The sequence below is a fragment of the Labrus bergylta genome, chromosome 1, assembly GCF_963930695.1.
Source record: "Labrus bergylta chromosome 1, fLabBer1.1, whole genome shotgun sequence".
Lineage (NCBI taxonomy): Eukaryota > Metazoa > Chordata > Actinopteri > Labriformes > Labridae > Labrus > Labrus bergylta.
The window spans coordinates 11,535,049-11,553,177 of record NC_089195.1 but is presented as its reverse complement, the minus strand read 5'-3'; the positions used below and the strand labels follow the sequence as shown (position 1 = coordinate 11,553,177).

The following is an 18,129-nucleotide window of genomic DNA, read 5'->3' as shown; positions in this document are numbered from 1 at the left end:
TAGAAAAGCAGATCACATTGCAAACTACCAGTTTCTAACAAAATACAACATATCTTACCACCTGTAGCCTACGGTCTGTGGTGTTAACCTAGCTTAAATAATAAAACACAGTGTGTTTAATTATTAGACTTTGAATACGGTGGTTGGTTGTGCATACACATTTCTTCATAAGACTCGTAGACTGGCAGAACGCATTTGGCATAGTTGGGCTGCGTAAGTCATCAGGGCAGTACGCTAAGTGGGCGGGGCGTGTTACCAGGGCTCCTCCCTCCGGACCCTACTGCACAGACTCTGGCTCCAAATGACGTCAAAATCGCAAGATGGAAGCGCACGTAAGGGGCGTATTTTGGCTTCAAGAACGTTGAGTGGGAACAGCTACAGTGTGCGCCCACTGGTTTCATCACTATAAGCTTTAAGAAGTCCCTCAGCCAATTATTCAAACAAAAACAATTCTACTTCCGTACTTTCCACTTTATGAGGATCATTATTTTCCCAGCAACGAATGCCAGTGCTAACAGATGTTGTGTTACTGCTGAATTTATGCCATTCGCTCAAACTCCCAACAAACACGCTTCTGAGAATGTTGGTACATTTTCATTTCACATTTAATTAAATGTTTTTTGGACTTCTTTCCAGAATGCTTTTATTTCTGGGCAATGCCATAGTATATGGTGGCTGGCTTTTTCAATTATAACAGCCAACTCATTAGACATAGGTGCTCACTATGGATGGTATAAGGCATGGACACAATCTCAGTGAGATTAATCAGTAATGGCTCATTTGTGTGATTGAGGTATTGTTATATAAATTCTGCAGGGTTAGTTTGGGCTGTGGTGGTAGGGTTAGGGTTAGGGTTGATCTTTTCAGGGGGCCCGGGGGTCCTGCGGGCACTCCTGGGCACTACATTGGTTAGCGCAGGCTCTGGTTCGCATGGCTGGAGCCTGGAGGAAAGGATCCTTTTCCCCCCCACGGGAAGCCTCGCCCACAACTCTGACGTGACGCTTACTGTAGGCCCTTCTGTTTAATATGGACTACAGCTGGATCTGCTCTTAAAGGGGAGGCCAGCACGTTACAGAGGGAAGCACAGCTGTGGCTTAATTAATCCTGGTTGGTTCAAATAGATTATATGAAAGAAACAGAATTAATCCTAAATAATGGGACATTTGAGATATTATATTGAAGGTTTCACCGCATTAAGAAGCCTCTGAGAGGAGGGTACTTAAAGGGTTTTTATGGAAACACCGAGTTCCCCTTAAAGCCTAGACTGTAAGTCTGCAGCCCGGACCTCCCCTTTAACGCTGCTCCTCCGCCATGTCTCCTCCTGAGTCGGCGCAACACAACAGCTCCAAACATCCCCCGTGTGCCTCTCCGTCCGCCGCGTCACCAGCCCGAGTCTTTCCCCCTGCCATGCCCCGGGTCACCTCGCTGCTGCCGGCCCTGCTGTTCGCCCTGCTGCCCGGTCTGAGCCAGGGCTATTTCCCCGAGGAGCGCTGGAGCCCCGAGTCTCCGCTCCTCGCTCCCCGGGTCGTCATCGCATTGATCTGCCGCAACTCTGCGCACTCTCTGCCGCTGTTCCTGGGAGCCATCGAGCGCCTGAACTACCCCAAGGACCGCATCGCGCTATGGTGAGTGTCACATTTAAATAAAGTCTGAAATAAAACCAGAGAAGAACAAGAAAGATACTGAACGTCAGGGTGTATGATGCTAAAAGTTTGACAACTATTTGATATTATTATAATTAATGTGCCGTCATTATAAAGAGGAAAACTCTGCGTGAGTCTGCGCGTGCGCACGAGTTCCGTCCAGGTGTTGAAAGTAAGACTGAGCGCGTGATAATCATCCTTATCATAACAAACCCGCGATGCATTGTGTGAAATTAAACGTCATGGCCGAAGGGCACCAGGACATCGTGGGGAGTTGTTCCCGGCTTTAGAGCACCGAGGGTTGAGCCAGCAGAGTCATGGCCGAGGAAAGTTCCATTCAGTCACAGAGCTTTTCTTCCCCCCCCCTCACCCTTCCTCCATCGTTGTCTCCCCCATGTTACCCCTCCCTCCCTTCATCGTTGTCTCCCCCATGTTACCCCTCCCTCCCTCCATCGTTGTCTCCCCCATGTTACCCCTCCCTCCCCCTTGTCTCCCCCATGACACTGAAACAAACCCAGTATTGTGCTGAATCTTTCCTTCATTGTGACATCTAAACTTGTGTTTACATGTCTGTTGAACTCCTCTGCTGCTGCTGGATTATCCCCCCCCCCCCCTCCCCAGATGCTTCTGTCCTGCAGCTCTCACTTCCTCTCCTAAATTTGGTCCTGTGCCAGTGGACCTGTTGCATAAGACATTTCGAGCTTTCCAGCAGGATTTCCACCTGACAGGTTAGATTAAACGTCTCTGCGGCCCGGAGGCCTCATGTAGGGAAATGAGGGTGATATCCTCAGACTGAGTTCTTCAATGTGTGAGATTAAAATCTAACATCAGTCCCTCCAGGAGTTAAGTCTTTGATTTAAGATGCAACAGGCACTAACCTGGAGTTAAAGCTTTCACACCTGCAGAAACCTCCTGAAGTGTTGGTGCTGAGCTGCATGTGTGAACAGATCAGGAGGATTTCAGGAGCTCCTGAAGTGATCGAGATATTTTCAGGAGTGTGAAAACACAGCAGACTGGATGTTGAGTTTTTTTCTTTGAACATTTCTCTTCCCTCAGAGAAAGAAATTCTATAAATGTTTAAAATGCAGCGTGAGAGATATGAAGCGAGGCACCTGTCGATACCTGCAGCTTTCCCTCTGACAGATGGAGCGCATGAGACACACATGCAGCCTGCCTGATGGTGTGTGTGCAGCGACATGCAGCATGAATATTATCAACCCATTAATCTTCTGTTGTCATCTCTCTGCCTGCTCTTATCCTTTCAGCCCCAAATATTTACTCTCCATAAACCTTTGATCATCCAAACTTAATTCAGACGGGGGGGGGGGGGGGGGACGTGAGAGAGCAGGAGGAACTCACATAAATGTGTGTGGACGACACTGAGGTGCTAAAGTTCCACATACAGATGTGAAACGACCTGCAGCACACCGGCCGTCACTCACGCTACATGATGGGGCTGAGACACATTCTTCCCCCCCACACACACCCACACCCACACCCACACACACACACAGATCTGTTATGATAACACAGACAGCAGGCTCCGCCCCTCCTCAGCCTCTCTGATCCCGACATGGAGAGTGTGAAACAGACAAAGAATGAATGGTAGTCATTAGACACATAACACATCAGTAGAGTCTGCTGTCCACTACGACCTTTGACCCTTTACTGAGACATGTCCACCCACATTAAAACCAGTAAATTAGGACAGTGGACAGCAGAACAGACTCAGAATTTTTATTTAATGTTTTTTTGATTGAACAGTCGTGTCCTGCAGCCCTCAGGTTTTTTTTGTTGCCTCTATAACAGAAATATAAGAATAAACTGGATAATTGAAAAGAGCGTCTAACAGCTGCTATGTCTCCCCCGGCCACAGGGTGGCGACAGATCACAACATCGATAACACCACCGCCATCCTGAGAGAGTGGCTCATCAAGGTGCAGAACGACTATCACTATGTGGAGTGGAGGCCTGATGAAGAGTCCAGGTGTGTGTGTGTGTGCATGTTTGTTTTTGTGTGTGTCTGTGTGTGTGTGCGCGTGCGTGCATGTGTGTTTTTGTGTGTGTGCGTGTGTTTTTGTGTGTCTGTGTGTGTGCATGTGTGTGTCTTTTTCTGTTTGTGTGTGTGTGTATCTTTTTCTGTTTGTGTGTGAGTGTCTTTGTGTGTGTGTGTGTGTGTGTGTGTGAGTGTCTTTGTGTGTGTGTGTGCGCGTGTGCGTGTGCGTGTGCGTGTGTGTGTGTGTGTGTGTGTGTGTGTCTTTTTCTGTTTGTGTGTGTGTGTGTGCGCGTGTGTGTGTGTGTGTGTGTGTGTGTGTCTTTTTCTGTTTGTGTGTGTATCTTTTTCTGTTTGTGTGTGTGTGTGACCTAATGTGTGTGTCTCTGTGTGTCTCAGTGCCTTTGAAGATGAGGTGGGGTCTAAGCACTGGAACAACCTGCGTTATGAACATGTGATGAAGCTCCGTCAGGCGGCGCTGGAGACTGCCCGTGAGGTCTGGGCCGACTACCTCCTGGTACGTTATCGCTTCAGAAGCGCCTCAGTGCACGACTATAGACTGTCTGCACGCCACCTCTACCATCTCCGTGCTCTAATGAACCTGCTGCATTATGTTTCCTGTTCTCCAGTTTTTTCTTCTCCACTCTTTAGTTCACATTGAGATTCTGTTCAACTACACGTAGCATTGATAGAAAGACAACTATTCTCATCATAGAGACGTATGGAGGACTCTGATAAACATGTAGCGTTGATAACCCTTCTCTTTGTCTGCAGGTGGCTGACTGCGACAACCTGCTCACCAATCAGGATGTGTTGTGGAAACTGATGAGAGAGAATAAAACCATTGTGGCGCCCATGCTGGAGTCTAGAGCAGCGTACTCCAACTTCTGGTGCGGCATGACGTCACAGGTACTGCAACACGTTCACACCTGTAAGAAGTCTCACAGCTGATGTCACATGCCTCATTTAAAGGTTGTGTTTCTGATCAGACTTGCAACTCACTGTCGTCTTACAGTGTTTATGTTCTCTCTCCGCAGGGTTACTACAAGCGCACGCCGGCCTACATGCCCATTCGTAAACTGGAGCGGCGTGGCTGTTTCGCCGTCCCGATGGTCCACTCCACCTACCTGTTGGACCTGCAGAAAGAGGCTTCCCGTCAGCTGGCCTTTCATCCACCACACCCAGAGTACAGCTGGGCGCTGGATGATGTCATCGTCTTTGCTTTCTCAGCTCGCATGGCCGGTGAGATGAAGGTGGCGAGAGGCATCTCGTTTCCTGCTTTTTGTTTTTCATTTGTATTTGTTTAATTTTCCTTCAAGGATTTTCAATGTATGTCTCCTCCCCCTCCTTTATCTCCTCAGACGTGCAGATGTATGTGTGCAACAAGGAAACGTACGGGTATTTCCCCGTCCCCATGCGTTCTCATGCTTCCCTTCAGGATGAGACTGAGAGCTTCCTGCACACTCAGCTTGAGATCATGGGTAAGTCTAAGAGACCCAAAAAATCTAAAACATATTGAATTGTGAGGTCAATACCCCGCCCGCTCTGGAGCACTGCTGCACTGCTTCATCTGAGTGTGTAGAATATAAAAAGTTAAAGTGCCCTTCCTCCTGGGAGGTCCTCAGACTTCTCATGTGGGCGCTTGAGCGTTCCTGAACCACATGTTGGGAACCCTGAGTGAACACTTCCTGTTTGTAACCCTCCTCTGTTACTTGACTCCCAAGTGAAGAATCCCCCGTTGGAGCCGTCCAGCTTCCTGTCTCTTCCTCCCAAGCAGCCCAACAAGATCGGCTTTGATGAGGTTCGACTCTCAGATCACATGACTGCGTTAAACACACAAATACAACAACCCAGCAGGTGTGTGTGAGCTCTGTGTGTGTGTGTGTGTGTACCCAGGTGTTCATGATCAACCTGGTGCGGAGAACTGACCGCCGTGAGCGGATGCTGAGAGCGCTGTACGAGCAGGAGCTCAGCTGTAAGGTCGTTGCTGCTGTGGATGGCAAGTACGTTTCTCCTCTTTCTCCCCCGCTGTCTGCAGCGTCCCGATTTGTGTTTCTGCTGCATGCCGCCTACATTGATGAAGGGAGGTGGTACTCTGACAGACAAGCAGTAGCAGTAGCAAGAGTAGCGGCTGCACGCTGTCGTGTAAAGACATAGCATCAGCTCGTCTCTCTCTCTTTGTTTTTAACCCGTTGTGTATTTCTCTCTCTCTCTTTCTCTCTCAGAGCTCTGAATAAGACCGATATAGAGTCTTTGGGGATCAAGATGCTGCCGGGTTACAAAGATCCTTATCATGGGCGACCTCTCACTAAGGGTGAACTGGGCTGTTTCCTGTCTCATTATAACATCTGGAAGGAGGTGAGAAATTTAGTCAAATGTCTGGGTAACGACATAGTGATGTAGAGTGTTAACGAGCATGTATGAGGTGGCTAAGAAAAGGAGACTGGCCTTGTTACTGACGTGTTTAGTAAAACAGTTTAAATACATCTTTTTGGGATTTCTCTGATTTTATGGTTTTCTGCTCTTTTAAAGGAGAAAGTGTCCCTCACAGGTGAAAGGTCAACAGTGACCGGCTCTGGTTCCTGAAGTAAAACTCCGTTAACATTACAGATAAACTTTATATATAGAGACTGAAGCATGCAACCATGACAACCAGCTACTCCAGTCCTCATGACTATAAGGAATTTGAAACAGAGAAAAAGGCAAAGACAAAGATTTTATTAGTAATTTACAAAACCTCAAAATAAAAAGTATAACAAAGATTTATACATCATGAGAAGAAGGATGTTCGGATTTCTTACTGTCAGAAAATTGAAACTGATTATTTCCCATAAACTGACTGATGTCAGGTCTCAGTGAAAACATTAAAATCCTGATAAGATTGTTTAATGTGTGTGTGTGTACATGTGCATGTGCGTTCATGTGCTTGTGCGTAGATAGTAGATCGAGGTTTGCAGACCTCCCTCGTCATTGAGGACGACCTCCGCTTCGAGGTGTTCTTCAGACGGCGTCTACAGGCGCTGCTGCAGGAGGTGACGACACACAAGCTGGACTGGGATCTCATGTGAGTGAACGTGATGTGGGAAACAGAGAGGATTATGGTCTCATTGTGATGAAATCTGTCCATCTGTCACTCTGACAGTTGTGATCAGACGCTGTGGGGGATAATGTTTGGGTGCATCATGGCTCAGAGCGGCTGCAGCTCCAGCTCAGATAATTCTCCGTCACTGAGCAGCAGCCTGCAAAGGGTTAATGAAGTTTGTTTTCTGCCGTGACCATCTCGGTGGTTTCTTTGTCCTTCACCAGTTTCCTGTAATTACATTAAAAAATGCAAAATATTGAGTTGTATCATTTACTTTATTATTACAGTCTCTGCTTACTTTTGGTCATGGTTCAACAAACGGTCTGTATGAAAAGTAGGTGGCTTGAGGGGGTTGAGAATCAAATTTGAGCGTTAGTGCATCTTAAAGAGTTACAGTGATGTGTACTTCTCTACAGCTCCCACATCCATAACAACAGGCTTGGTGTTTGTTTTCTTCCTCCTTATTATTTATCTTTTAAACTCTTCAGTGTTAAACAAACAAATGATTCATCATGTAATGGAGGTGTGGTTATAATGATTTTACTATGTGGGGCCCCGTGTGAGGTCTTTTCATGGGGCCCAGAATTCAGAGGGACGTCCTGTTTCTCTGTAAAGAACTGAGACTGTTGACCATCCTGCCGTTATGTATAAGATCAACAGATTTTCTGGACCGCTTTCAAGTCTCGCCCCTAGGTTCTGTGTGTACAGATGGAGTTCTTTGGAGCTGTCAGCACCTGTTTTCAATACAAACCCAATGTAGTTAAGCATTTTCAGCACACATCATCCTGAGCTCGTCAATGTCCCATCTCCCTCCCTCCCTGACCAATCAAAATCAAGAAACACACCATGGCATAAGAGACACTAGTGTGACTTGTCGAGTTAAAGCAAATATAAGACATACAGAACTAAAACACACCAAACGGACATTACAGAGGGAAGTGGGAATTAACTTTAGTAACCTAGCAACAATAAGGGTTGGCGAGAAGTGCTCAGAAACTGAATCTTGTGTGATGACAGAAAGAATACACCAGTAATTACAGGTGTATCTGGACTGTAAGTGTATTGCAAAGGATATTAATTGTCTGTCTTATTTGACATACAGCTACATCGGGAGGAAGCGGATGCAGGTGGACCACCCCGAGACATCTGTACCAAAAATCCACAATCTGGTGGAGGCGGATTACTCCTACTGGACTCTTGGCTACATGTTGTCATTACAGGGAGCCCAGAAACTGCTCAGAGCCCAACCTCTGACAAAGATGCTTCCTGTTGACGAGTTCCTCCCTGTCATGTACAACAAACATCCAATGTGAGTGTCTTTGTCCTTATTGTCTCTGTCCTTGTTGTCTACGTCGTCTCTATCTGTGTTGTCTCTGTCCTTGTTGTCTCTGTTGTTTCTGTCCTCATAGTCTCTGTTGTCTCTGTCCTTGGTTCTGTTGTCTCTGTCCTTGTTGCCTCTGTCCTTGTTGTCTCTGTATCAGTTTTCTCTGTCCTCGTTGTCTCTGTCTTGTTGTCTCTGTCCTCATTGTCTCTGTTGTCTCTCTCTTGTTGTCTCTGTCCTTGTTTCTGTTTCTGTCCTTTCTGTCTCTGTCCTTGTTTCTGTTGTCTCTGTCCTTTCCCTCTATGTCCTTGTTCTCTCTGTATAGGTTGTCTCTGTCTGTGTTGTCTCAGTCCTTCTTGTCTCTTTGTGTTTTGATTCTGTCTTGCGGCACTCACACACACTGATAATCTGACCTCTGCCCTCTTCAGCTCAGACTACATGGACCACTTTGAGAGACGGGACCTCCGTGCCTTCTCAGCCGAGCCACTTCTGCTGTATCCGACCCATTACACAGGAGACCTGGGCTACATCAGTGACACGGAAACCTCTGTGGTCTGGGACAACGAGACTGTCAGGACCGACTGGGACCGAGCCAAGTCGAGGAAAACCCAGGAGCAGGGGGAGCTGAGCATTGAGGCCCAGAACTCGGATGTGCTGCAGTCTGAACTGGAGAACTGGAGCGCACGAGACGAGCTGTGACCACAAGGAGCAGACACCAGGAGAATAAAGCTGTGATAGCGGGAGGAGAGGAGGTGATGGAGGGAGTCTTAACAGGAGAGTTTCTCTCTCCCTGGTTTGATCCTCCTCTGCAGAGAGGAGATTACATGTAGAGTTAACTCCTCAGCTAACAGCTAGCAGCTTGTTTTATTTATTGCATCACATTGACCCATTGACCTCAGCCTGCTCCAACAGTAGTTTCATATTAAGGTACGATTGTGTCCAGATGTACTGAAAGATGCAGCTCCAGGGAAATGAAGAGACCACTGCTGAAGTTCTTGATGGAAATAAAGTTTTTAAAATTGTATTCTATTCGGCATTTCTCCCGAATTCCAAATCAAAATCTCTCATTCAGTTTTCTTCTTGCTGAAAAGGACGACAGGTTAAGAAAACCAAAACATGCAGACTTTTTCAAACCGCTGATGATGCTAAGTGAACAAGTTCAGGTTCCTTTTTTAAGTTGATTTTTAATCCATTTTGATGAAGAGACATGACGTGTGGAGAGAGAGCGGTGGGTCAAAGGCTGAAGTGTCTGATAGACCATGAGAGCTAAACCGGCGCCGCTATTTTTTTTCCCAACAACAGAATGTTTTAACTAAGGAAGAGCTCAGAACCAAGTTTACCAACGCTTACAAATAAAGAAACCTAAACCTGAACTTCGCTTTACTTTTTACACCAAGACGTCAACCGACAGTAATGTGACCAACTGTAGGAATAAAAAGTCAAACACTGATTTATGAACTCTTCCTCCTATGTTTAAAACATTTATCTTCTGTTGTTTAAAAGTGAATAATGAGAATATTGGATTTGGAAGTTTGGAGAAATAATTAATATAATCAAACCAAAAAAGTAGAAGAACAGAAATGATAGAACTAGAAACATATTTATAAAGGAAGAATGTGTGATCTCCGCTCTCCTCCAGTGGCACACCTTCAACCCACCTCCACTCGAGTTTACATGAAGGAGTCAAGCAGTGAACAAAATTGTCCTTGGCTAGAGCTGCAATCAACTGTGGCCTGCATTGTTGTGTTAGCATGGTAATGTTAGCACTCTTTAGTTAGCTCGTAGCTTCAAATTGCATGTAAACTGACACAGAATGAGCGTGATCTAAAAACTCTTGCTAACATCCAAATAATCAGTGAGTATGTTCTTCTTCTCTCTAGTCCTTGAATAAAACAGCTTTTATACACAAGGGGAGGAGCTGGCCGTCCTGTCCATGTAAACACGGCTCTGACAACAACACAGCCAGCGGGACTCGAGCTTCTCACTCATTGTAGACAGTCATGACTCAGAGACACATTTACACAGGATATACTTGATTTCTGATGTGTAACATGCCGCACATTCTTCCTTTAAAGTGGTCTCTTCATTTGTTGGACTGATGTAAATAAAAAACGTTTAGAATCTAAAATCAAACTGGATCCTCACTTTCAACATTCAATCTGCGGAGGACCAAGATGTTCACGTCTCTTTTTTTTCTCTTCTCGGGCGGTAACGTTAAACACCTTCATGTTTTTCTGAGAGTTACCCGTGTTTTATTTAAGTCATTTCTATTTCATCCCTGCTGACCGCCAGAGGCGGTGCTTAAAGCACTGAATATTCGCAGTTCGAGTATGTATACCAACAATGTCCCCCCGCAGAAAGCTGCGTCTTCTACTTTAAGAAGACGCAGCTTCTGTTCCTTTTTTCTTCTCGCGTGCAGTTTGCATCTACTCCTAGAGCATTAGCCGAAGCTAATTGTATGGAACTTAATAAAAAAGGAAAAATAAGTAGCCTGGGACCGTATTGGTCGAAGCAGCGAAGTTTTCGCCCTCCAAGGGCTGCGACAACCGTCCAACCCTCTTCAGGGAACGGTTTGTTCTGTTTGTACCTGACACCGTTAGGGTAGCCTCTCACTCCCCTCTACGGACGTAAGGTACGTGTTTCGTTTTATTAAACTTTCCTGGCAAATTAGTGGCTAAGTTTGTGTTTTCAATCCTTGACGTTGAAGGCAGCGTTGCGATTCCCGCTCCCGGTACGGTGGGTAGCCTACTTTGTTTATTCTGTAACTCTGTCAATGAAAAGAATTAAAGAAAGAGAGATAGCAGAAGCGCTGAGTGAACGGGTACATTACTTTTGTTTGTTTAATTATTGCAACCTCTGCCAGTGTAGGCGGCGTACGCGCCCTCTTCTCCCGGCTTACGGTGCCGAAATTGTTTGGTTAGCGGCAGCTAACTGGTTATAGGCTACCATTAGTTACTCTCAAGCCTCTGCTGGAGAAGGCATCGTTCGCGCCCCCTCTCCCAGTTTATGGTGTGATGCTAAATTGCCTGTAGCATCCTTGCGAGGGCTGACTGGAATTTAATGTTAAACGGAGCAGTCACTCAAACCTTTGCTGTTGTAGGCGGCGTCCGTGCCCCCTTCCCTCAGTTTACGGTTTGTTGATCTAGTTCACGGTCGCATCCGGACCGAAGCAAATCACTGTAGTGACAGCTAGTCACTCCCACATCTGCTGTGCAGGCGGCATTTTATGCCCTCTTCTCTCAGCTTACGGTAGCATCTGCCACAACGGATGAGTGTCATTATTGTACTGCCTGGGGGGTTTCTCTTCAGGCTGATGATGGCCATGACCTCTGCCCGATGTGCCTCGGTCCTGACCACCTGAAGGAGGGTCTTTCGGAAAGCCCATGCATGAACTGCAGCTACATGCCTCGAGAACTGAGAGCTGCGAGATTGTTACAGGTCTGGCCCTCAGTAGGTGAGGGTGACCTCCCTGCATCAGCCCTGTTGCCTCCAGCCCAACCTAGGCGTTCAAGACGACGGGCTGCCCCCGCAGCTGCAGCTGCCCCCTTCAAGAAGAAAGCAAAGACGGAACGTAAGCTTTCTTCCGAAGTGGATCGATTGTCAGCTGAACTGGCAGAGATGAGGTCCCTCTTCCAAGCTAGTCAGTCTAGGAACTACACTGTGCCAGACCCCCCCGGCCTGTTCGATGGCCACGTCTGGCCCATGTATCTGAAACACAAGAACATCAGTCACCTCAAACTTGGAACATGCAGAGGTGGCCATTCCACCCATGCCTGTGCTGGTCCCGGAGGATGATGTCCTCTCCCTGGCAGCTTCAGCCTCTCATTTCCATGATGATGAGGGGGACAGTGCCTCCCTAGCCTCTGAGCCAGGCTCCCATTCCTCAACTCAGAGCTCATTCAGTGAGGGTGGGGACAGCTCCATGCAGGCCACCATGCGTTTGGCCCTGGATCGCCTGCAGCTTGAAATACCTCAACAGGCTGTATCAGCTCCTGAATGCGCCTTCTTCAGGCGCAGGCGGGACTCCACCGCGTTTGCTGTTCTCCCCATAGGGGAATACCTGAGGGAGTTACATGCTTGTTGGAGAGATACTGGGGCTCACTCCTGTCTCTCAGCTGACGGTCGGGCCCTGGCTGCAATGCATGAGGGGGCAAGAGTTGGCCTTGATCGGATGCCGGCTGTAGAGCCTACCATCGCATCCCTCATTGTCTCCTTAGGAGGCACTGCGGCCAGCTGTCAGGTGCCCTCAACCCCATTGTCGGGTCACAGATGACCTTCTCACCAGGGCTTATAATGCCGGAGCTTGTACTTTTCCCACCAGCAGCTCGGATATTGGGCTGCACACGCTTCAGACCCCTGGGTGGTTGCCACCTTAACCCACGGGTACAAGCTACAGTCCTGATGGCGGCCTCCTTCCTCCGGCTGGGTCAAACACACAATCATCAGCGACCCGGCAAAAGCCCTAGCGGTGGACCAGGAGTTATCCGCCCTCCTGGCCATGGGAGCTACCTCTGGTGCTGGACGCCCTATGCCAGCCTCCCTTTGAGCCCTTGGCACGGGCAGAGCTGAAATGGGTGTCATGTAAGACTGCATTCCTACTGGCCATTATTTCAGCTAAGCGCGTCAGTGAGTTACACGCCCAGTCAATAAGCGCCTCATGCCTGAGGTGGAATCCGGACGGTTAAGGCGTCACTCTATGGCCGAACACAGAGTGAATGTTGCCACTCCCCATCCACTGGGGGTGACCCTCCTGCCGGAGTCCTCTAATTCTGCTCAATGAGGTAGATAAGCAGGATTCCTCGTGACTTTGCTGGTATAAATCATTCAGTGCTTTAAGCACCGCCTCTGGCGGTCAGCAGGGATGAAATAGAATGAAAGTTACGAATGTAACTACGGTTCTATGAATCCCGAATGACTGCCAGAGCGTTCTGTCACTCAGAATCCTTGTGATCCCGCGAGAAGATTCTGTAGGAACAAAACGCTGGATGACACCGGAAGATATAACCTCTCTCGGGTCATCCAGGAGTCACAAGTGACATTGTTGGTATACGTACTCGAACTGCGCATGCGCAAAGGGAATATTCAGTGCTTTAAGCACCGCCTCTGGCGGTCATTCGGGATTCATAGAACCGTAGTTACATTCGTAACTTTAAAAATGTTTTTCTTCTCCCATGTTTTCTTTTATCTGCTGATCTAAAGGTTTCATGGTTTTAGTAAATGTCGCAGATTCAAACTTTCTTTTTTATACCATCAGAAAATGTAACATTTTTTTCTCTGTTTACAGAGAGTCTGTCTGTAACCAAAGACTGAATAAAATCGTTTTATAATGAAAGATTTTGTTGACTTGTCCTCTGGTGTGTTGAGCTCAGGACTCGTCCACACTGGGCGGGTATCTCGTGAACATGTATGCAGGATTTTTATTAGAATGAAATATAAGAATAATTTTAAAGCCTTCTGAGTTGCTGTATATTGTTTTTTATTGTAGGCTCAACATGTGAGCCGAAGGTAACAACAACATGAAGACACCTTTAGTTTAGCTTGTGGTACAATTTGATTCTTAAAACTAAACACAATCAAAAGGTCTAAATTTAAATTCTGTCTTCATGTTTGTCAAGTTCAGGTTGACTCTAAGACATCTAAGCGTCTTTACCGTCAGCCTGAACGCCTGACGGTAGAGACGTTTCCTGTTTCTGTAGCTTCACTCAAAGCTGAAACATGTGTTGCGTGTTTACTCACATCTGTTCGTGTGTGTGTGTGTGTGTGTGTGTGTGTGTGTGTGTGTGTGTGTGTGTGTGTGTGTGTGTGTGTGTGTGTGTGTGTGTGTGTGTGTGTGTGTGTGTGTGTGTGTGTGTGTGTGTGTGTGTGTGTGTGTGTGTGTGTGTGTGTGTGTGTGTGTGTGTGTGTGTGTGTCTTCATCCACATGCAGTGGCACATGTCTGTGAGAGATTCAGACTAATCCCATTAGCTCTCTCTCTCTGTCTCTCCCTCACTCTATATTTACCTCACCCCTCTCTCAGATTAACGCCGGTCTTTTCTGCGTCATGCTGAGGTTTAACTAGAACCAAGCAGAACATGCAAAGGTTTTACGAGAACCAAACAGAACCAGCTGAGGTTTTAATAGAACCAAGCAGAACATGCAAAGGTTTAACTAGAACCAAGCAGAACATGCAGAGGCTTAACTAGAACCAAGCAGAACATGCCAAGGTTTTACTAGAACCAAGCAGAACCTGCTGAGGTTTAACTAGAACCAAGCAGAACATGCCATGGTTTAACTAGAACCAAGAAGAACCACCTGAGGTTTTACTAGAACCAAGCAGAACATGCAAAGGTTTAACTAGAACCAAGCAGAACATGCCGAGGTTTAACGAGAACCAAGCAGAACATGCCAAGGTTTAACTAGAACCAAGCAGAACATGCTGAGGTTTAACTAGAACCAAGAAGAACCTGCTGAGGTTTTACTAGAACCAAGCAGAACATGCAGAGGTTTTACTAGAACCAAGCAGAACATGCAGAGGTTTTACCAACACCAAACAGAATCAGCTGAGGCTATACTTAAACCAAGCAGCACCAGCTCAGGTTTTATTAGAACCAAGCAGAACATGCTGAGGTTTAACTAGAACCAAGCAGAACATGATGATGTTTTACTTAAACCAAGCAGAACCAGCTGAAATGCATGACTTCCTTGATGCCCTGCCCCCTGGCTGTCACATCACAGAGTGATTAAAGTAAGTCAAAGATACTCTGAGAGTCTGACTGTTCGGCTGTTACAAAAGCGTTAAGCAGGATATAAGGAGGCTTCTCAACGTTCCTATTTGGTCTTTGTTTCCACCATGCAACCTACATGTCAGTGTTCTCCTTGTAATCCAATTAGTCCAGCCTACTTTCCTCTCCTGCCGTCCTCTCTAAGTAATACGATTGTAACTTCTGAGCTGCAGTTAAAGTGCCCACGCTCGCTCTTATGCACACACAGGAGGAGCAAAAGGCGGGAAAGAAGCAAACCGACTCCAATGGCTTGAGGAAGAGCAGAACCTGGATTTATTTATTTTCCTTTGAGGAGTCGAGGAGCTTCAAGGTGAGGTAAATAATTGGACTGCAGCTGCCACAAAGATTGAAGTCCTTTTAAATTGGCCACCACCAAAACAAGGCGGTGTTAGAGACACACATCAGGAGCAATCGATCGCCTTCAAAAAGGAACCAAACTGTTGTGAAAAACATTTTCCAAATGACAGATTTAAGCTCTGACCTTCACCCTGAGTCTCCCTCTCAATCCTCTTTTTTTTTTACAGCTAAGTTGTGCTGCAGCTCAATTTCAGACATTTTTCTTCTTTGGTCGTGGAAGTTTCAGCTCGGACTTTTAGTCTCAGATGGATCTGGACGAGCTCAGAGCCACAGAGCCAAATCTCATTTGTGGGGTTATCACTGTGGATTCTGAGCCTGCAGCGCCTGACGGAGACATAGAGGCTGGTGGACTCAGATAAAGTGCTGAGCTGTGAGGCCTCAGCTTTATATCCTGTGTTTCTTTACTCACAGTAACAGGTTTGCTCTCATGAATGTCTGATTTATGTGATCAGCTGATCTTGTAGCTGCAGCCTGGTGTATTCAAATGATTTATCAATATTTGTATTAAATATTATATATTATTATTAACCCTCGTAGATGAGACTTCAACTCTTAAAGAGAGCGTCCACCCAAAAGGTTTCCTGTTGTAAATATTGAGGTCATCAATGAGCTTGACCTTTAACCACTTTATTCAGTGTCGTCTTCTGAAGCTATGAATACATGATACACTTGACTTCTGCAGGTTAATCAGTTCCATGTACGAGGGTCCCACGTTTGTAAAATAATATAATAAAATTAATTAACCGTGTTTTTCTCGACTCTTTTTATGAGAACATGTGGTTAATACAGATTAAACAACAGTTCCAAACAAGCAATCTGATAGGACAAGAGGCATTCCTTGAGCGACGATATAAGAGAACATCATCACTGGGACGTTTCACATGATGTATCCGTTCTCCTCCTCAGCATGCAGGAGCTCTGAATACTTAAAAGAACATTTACAGCTGACTGAGTTTTCTATATTCATCATCTCAAACCTCAGAATCAAACAACAGACTCTAATTTCATTGCTTTCATGATCACAGTCATACAACATACAAGCAAAGGTTCATATAACAGGAACCGCTCTGCGGTAACCATGGACACCAACAGAGGAGCCGCTCTGTGGTAACCATGGACACCAACGAAGGAGTTTCCTCTGTGGTAACCATGGACACCAACAGAGGAGCTCCTCTGTGGTAACCATGGACACCGACAGAGAAGCCGCTCTGTGGTGACCATGGACACAGACAGAGGAGCTGCTCTGTGGTAACCATGGATACCGACAGAGGAGCCCCTCTGTGTTCACCATGGATACCGACAGAGGAGCCCCTCTGTGTTCACCATGGACACAGAGGGGCTGCTCTGTGGTAACCATGGATACCGACAGAGGAGCCCCTCTGTGTTCACCATGGACACAGACAGAGGAGCCCCTCTGTGGTAACCATGGACACAGACAGAGGAGCCCCTCTGTGGTAACCATGGATACCACCAGAGGAGCCTGCTGACCCTTAATGGTCTATGGGGAGACCTTGTCCTTGTGATCATTAAGGGTCAGCAGATGGAGACCATGCACACCAATCAGTAGAGGAAATTGAAGGCTTTTAAAAAACTTTTTTACCTTTGGGCGGCAGTAGCTCAGTCCATAGGGACTTGGGTTGGGAACCGGAGGGTCCAGATGCGGACCACAATATGGAAGTTGATCTGTTAGCTGGAGAGGAGCCAGGGCAATTCCTGAGCACTGCCGAGGTGCCCTTGAGCAAGGCACCAAACCCCCACCTGCTCTGGTGAGCTCTCTGCTTAGCAGCCTCATTCTGACATCTCTCCACTGATGCATGTCCTCAAGTCCTGTTTGTGAATGTGTGTGAGAAGCATGTCTCTAAAATAAAAGAGTGTAAAACTGAATTTCCATCAGGGAATTAATGAAGTATAAAATAAATAACAATGTTACCCTAAAACTACATGTCATTAAAATTGAACTTTGCTGCTTTGTCTACTATCTTGGATTCCTGCAGCGTCTTTTTTACTTCCCGTTCGCCCCCCTGACAGAACTTTATAATCCTAACCCCCCCTGACCCTCTGTGAGGGACGTCTGTTAATCAGATACTCAGTGCATGTGTGATTTGTCATGTGGGCGTTCACACTGGATCAGTCATAATCTTTCTGTTCCTCCACAGAGCGCTGCTTCTTCATCATGGTGGACCTGTTCTTAGACCGAGTCCTGGTGAAGAACAACTGGGACCAGGATCAGCTCAACACAGAGCGGGAGATCACGGGGATCCTTGAAAACCGCATCCTCATGCTGTTCTTTGCGTGTGCTGAGTGCAAAAAGTGCCAGGACTTCCTGCCTGTTCTCAATGACTTTTTTAAGAGGCTGAAAGATCCGGCGTTCATCGAATACCCTAAACTGCTGGCACTGATCTACGTCAGGTCTCCACCTCTGCTTCTTCTTTATCTCTTTGATTCACTCATGACATTGAATAGTCATAACATCTCCATCTCCTCTCTCCAGTTTGGACCAATCAGAGGAGCAGCAGGACAGATTCCTGAAGGAGCTCAACAAGAGGATTCTATTTGTGGCCTTCGAGGACCCGTACAGAAAGTAGGTAGAAAGAGAGTCTTTCTCAGCTTCATGAGGATGTTAAAGATGTCTTTATGTCTTTATTACAAATAAGTGCGTTGTTGTATGTTTGTGTGTTCTGGTCTTCAGAGAGCTGCAGGCCATGTTCAAGGTGACCGATGTACCGACAGTTATGGTCCTTCGTCCTGACGGCTCCGTCCTCTCTCCAAACGCTGTGCAGGACATCTGTCGATACGGTTTAGACTGCTTCAAGGACTGGCAGGAATCGGCAGAGCTCATCGAGAGGAGCTTCATGCTCAACGAGGAGTACGACAACCTGAATCTGCGCAGTGCCACGGATCCTGTGAGGAGGCTCAAATACAAGACAGAAGACAACAAGAGGAAGAAGAGGTGGTGGAAAGTGTGGGAGAG

The 18,129-nt window shown here is 46.7% G+C and overlaps 2 protein-coding genes across 4 annotated transcripts in view; both read left to right on the top strand.

The window, feature by feature from the left end:
* The first annotated feature begins 1,096 nt into the window (after positions 1–1,096).
* LOC109989586 (procollagen galactosyltransferase 1) lies at positions 1,097–13,371 on the top strand. Its single transcript, XM_020641400.3, has 12 exons — positions 1,097–1,625; positions 3,520–3,630; positions 4,036–4,153; positions 4,411–4,545; positions 4,674–4,878; positions 4,998–5,117; positions 5,361–5,437; positions 5,533–5,639; positions 5,862–5,994; positions 6,573–6,700; positions 7,821–8,027; positions 8,468–13,371. The coding sequence occupies exons 1-12, from the start codon at positions 1,312–1,314 to the stop codon at positions 8,736–8,738; spliced, it is 1,926 nt and encodes a 641-aa protein (XP_020497056.2). The 5' UTR covers positions 1,097–1,311; the 3' UTR covers positions 8,739–13,371.
* A 1,314-nt stretch (positions 13,372–14,685) lies between these two features.
* The window catches only part of LOC109989564 (nucleoredoxin-like protein 1), a 4,617-nt gene continuing 1,173 nt past the window's right edge, over positions 14,686–18,129 (top strand). Inside the window, exons 1-4 of one of the 3 annotated variants that reach the window (XM_065953979.1) lie at positions 14,686–15,575; positions 17,315–17,567; positions 17,650–17,739; positions 17,848–18,129. The exon at positions 17,848–18,129 is cut by the window's right edge and continues 1,173 nt beyond it. In XM_065953979.1, the coding sequence (XP_065810051.1) occupies positions 17,332–17,567; positions 17,650–17,739; positions 17,848–18,129 (608 nt within the window). In that variant the 5' untranslated portion in view covers positions 14,686–15,575; positions 17,315–17,331. The remainder of the gene's footprint in view (positions 15,576–17,314; positions 17,568–17,649; positions 17,740–17,847) is intronic. The other 2 variants (XM_020641367.2, XM_065953973.1) reach the window with 2 other exon arrangements.

Excerpts from the sequence above, each read along its gene's own strand:
- LOC109989586 (XM_020641400.3), top strand. The coding sequence starts at position 1,312 with ATGTCTCCTCCTGAGTCGGCGCAACACAACAGCTCCAAACATCCCCCG. Across the intron at positions 3,631-4,035 it reads AGGCCTGATGAAGAGTCCAG|TGCCTTTGAAGATGAGGTGG; the intron begins GTGTGTGTGTGT and ends TGTGTGTCTCAG. Across the intron at positions 5,118-5,360 it reads CACTCAGCTTGAGATCATGG|TGAAGAATCCCCCGTTGGAG; the intron begins GTAAGTCTAAGA and ends TTGACTCCCAAG.